The sequence below is a fragment of the Saprolegnia parasitica genome (assembly GCF_000151545.1).
Source record: "Saprolegnia parasitica CBS 223.65 unplaced genomic scaffold supercont2.196, whole genome shotgun sequence".
Taxonomy (NCBI): Eukaryota; Oomycota; class Saprolegniomycetes; order Saprolegniales; family Saprolegniaceae; genus Saprolegnia; species Saprolegnia parasitica.
The window spans coordinates 29,322-32,012 of record NW_012156590.1 but is presented as its reverse complement, the minus strand read 5'-3'; the positions used below and the strand labels follow the sequence as shown (position 1 = coordinate 32,012).

At 58.2% G+C, this 2,691-nt stretch overlaps 1 protein-coding gene across 1 annotated transcript in view; it reads left to right on the top strand.

The window, feature by feature from the left end:
- Positions 1–2,374: 2,374 nt before the first annotated feature.
- SPRG_21628 (hypothetical protein) overlaps positions 2,375–2,691 on the top strand; it is a gene marked incomplete at both ends in the record, with an annotated part of 3,254 nt that continues 2,937 nt past the window's right edge. The window contains 2 exons of the mRNA XM_012354997.1: positions 2,375–2,485; positions 2,545–2,631. Of these exons, the coding sequence (XP_012210387.1) occupies positions 2,375–2,485; positions 2,545–2,631 (198 nt within the window). The remainder of the gene's footprint in view (positions 2,486–2,544; positions 2,632–2,691) is intronic.

Genomic DNA, 2,691 nt, shown 5'->3' with positions numbered 1-2,691 from the left:
GCCCCGGTCCCGAAGCGTGTCGTACCTGCCAAGCCAACGACCGCACCGGTTGCAGCCAAGCGTACAACCACGAAAGCACCCGCCAAGCCAACGCTTCCGGCCAAGCCAACGCTTCCGGCCAAGCCAGTGCCTCGTCAAGCAGCACGCGTGCCGACGGTCCTCGCACCTACCGCAATGACACGCACGGTCAAGCCGTCATCGTCGGCGCCGCAGCCCTCTCCAGCGTTCATCAAGCCCACTCGCTCTCCAGAGGCACCCGTTCGCTCCGTAGCACCACCAAGCGAACCCTCTGCTGCGGTAGCGATCGTTGCCTGCGACTGCAAGTCGGTGATCACTTCTCTCCAAGACGAGAACAGTCGTCTCAAAGAAGAGCTTCGGGTTGCCCAAATGGCGCTGGTCGAGTATGCAAGCAAGGTGCAGCATCTCGAAGCTGCCTCGCGCGCACATGATGCCACGTCACTGGCTTCGCCCAGCTGCGAAGACATTGTTCCCAACTCTGCGTCGACAACGACGACCCCAACAGACGCTCCAATTGTCCTCCCGGTAGCCGACGTCGAGCCGTGCAGCAGTGCAGCCACGACGACGCTGTCGTCAGAGGAGGTCGTTCCAAGACCCTTGTCCGCGGCACCACGGTCGCCGACACAACGCGATGATGCGAGCCACGCTGGCCTCACCAACCTCGGCAACACGTGTTACATGAATGCCATTCTGCAGTGCCTCGCGCACACGCCGGCACTCGTCGACGCGCTGTTGTCACAGCAGAGCGAGTCCACCACAGCTCGAGCCCTCACACGCGTCATATCGGGCATCCTTGCCAACGACGCTGCCTCGTACTGCAGCGACCAAAGAGCCTTGGTGCCACCGTTCCACTCGGCCTCGACGCAGCAAGATGCGAGCGAGTATCTATCGTGGCTCGTCTCGGATCTCCAAGTCGCTTCCACGATCCCCGAGGATGTTTTCGGCTCGTACTGGACTGCGACGAGTACGTGTCCCCACTGCGGCCTCGAGTCCGAGGCGTCGGAGGCCTACCGGGACATTTCATTGATGGCGGAAGAGACGACGTCGGTCGCGGCTGGTCTCGCGAACTTCGCGACCAAAACGCTCCAGCGGACGTGCGACCGCTGCCACATCTTTGGCACGTCCGAGCAGCACTGGACGGTACTCCTCGCGCCGCCCGTGCTCGTTCTCACTCTCAACGCGACCCGCTACAACGTCAAGGACACCAGTCGTCATGTCGTTGTAGACGAGGTGCTGGCGCTGGGTGCAGTGAATTACCGTCTTGTTGGTCTCGTCGGTCATCGCGGGTCCTCGGTCCTCAGTGGCCACTACGTCGCGTACGTGCGCCGGTCCAACGACTGGCTGTGTATGAACGACGCACGAGTCTCGGTCGTGTCGCCTCGCCTCGTCTTGGCCCAACGCGCCTACGTCCTCTTCTACGAACGCATGGTCGAGTCGTGAACCCAGAAATTCGACCAAGTCCCATCAACCTCCACATTGCGTCATGGACGAATAGCGTCCATTCGCAACGTAGTACAATGGCTAGTTGGACGAAGAACGTCCATTTTAAGATAGCTAAGATGAAGCCACCAATAGGTGACACCGTTGATCTTTAATGTTGTCGCATCATCTCCATTTGTATAGTTTTCAGAGGTATCCAATATCGAGAGACTTGACCATGGCATCTCGCCGCCTGTCGACATTTGCCAAATCCTCTTCATGGTGTCGCAGCCACCGCCGATCCCACTGGACGACGCAGTCCACCAGATCCAGATCTTCGATAACAACTTCTCCGAGACACATGCACGGACATGGCCAACCAGCGCATGACGATCCAGGACTACAAGCATGATATATCTTTTTGCGACCAAGCCTGATGTCGAGACATGCAGTGATGATGCGCGGCGCGGCCGACGAGCTGCCGGTCGACGCGGTAACAAGGTGAGCCGTCGTGCCGCCACGTCACCAGATCTCCTCCGGACAAACAGGCAGGAAGCTGTTCAAAACCAAGCTCGGGAACAGCTCGATTCCCAACCGACTGACGGCGACGCCTCTCAACTGAAGAGTTAGCGTATACAACGAATACTCGCCAATAGTACTAGTTGGTACTAGAACTGGTGTCACACACTAGAGTTGGCTTTGAAAAGGAGGAGCTCTTTGCGTGCGCTGCTTAAGAGTTGTTTGTAGTACCTTTTCTGTATGCCGCGATATGATTGGTTGCTTTATGACCGATTCAACGCTGAGGATTGGTCAACGTCGATGCGAGGCCAACTCAAATTACCTTGATATATGTATTTGAATCGATGGCCGGAAAGCCATTGGCCAAAACTACTCCATTCCACATAGCCCTTGCACCACCGCAACAACGCACGGAAGCATGGGGCACCGTGGACGCATGCCGCACAACAACATCATGTCGAGCAGCGACACGCTCAAGATGACGGGCATCTGGAAGAACACGATCGGATATGACCCGTACGCTGCGGATGTACGTCGCCCTCGAGCCTTCCTCGCAGCCGCCTCATGGCAACACGATCCTACAACTAGGGCGAAGGCCAGGACCCAGGGCAATCCGCGTCCTCGATCGAGCGCGCCAAGGGCTTCATGGCGCTCGCCAAGCTCTCCAACAAGGCGGTACGTCCTGCTTCTCGTCGCTGGGCCATGCCTCACGCCGCCGCCTTGTAGAACGACACA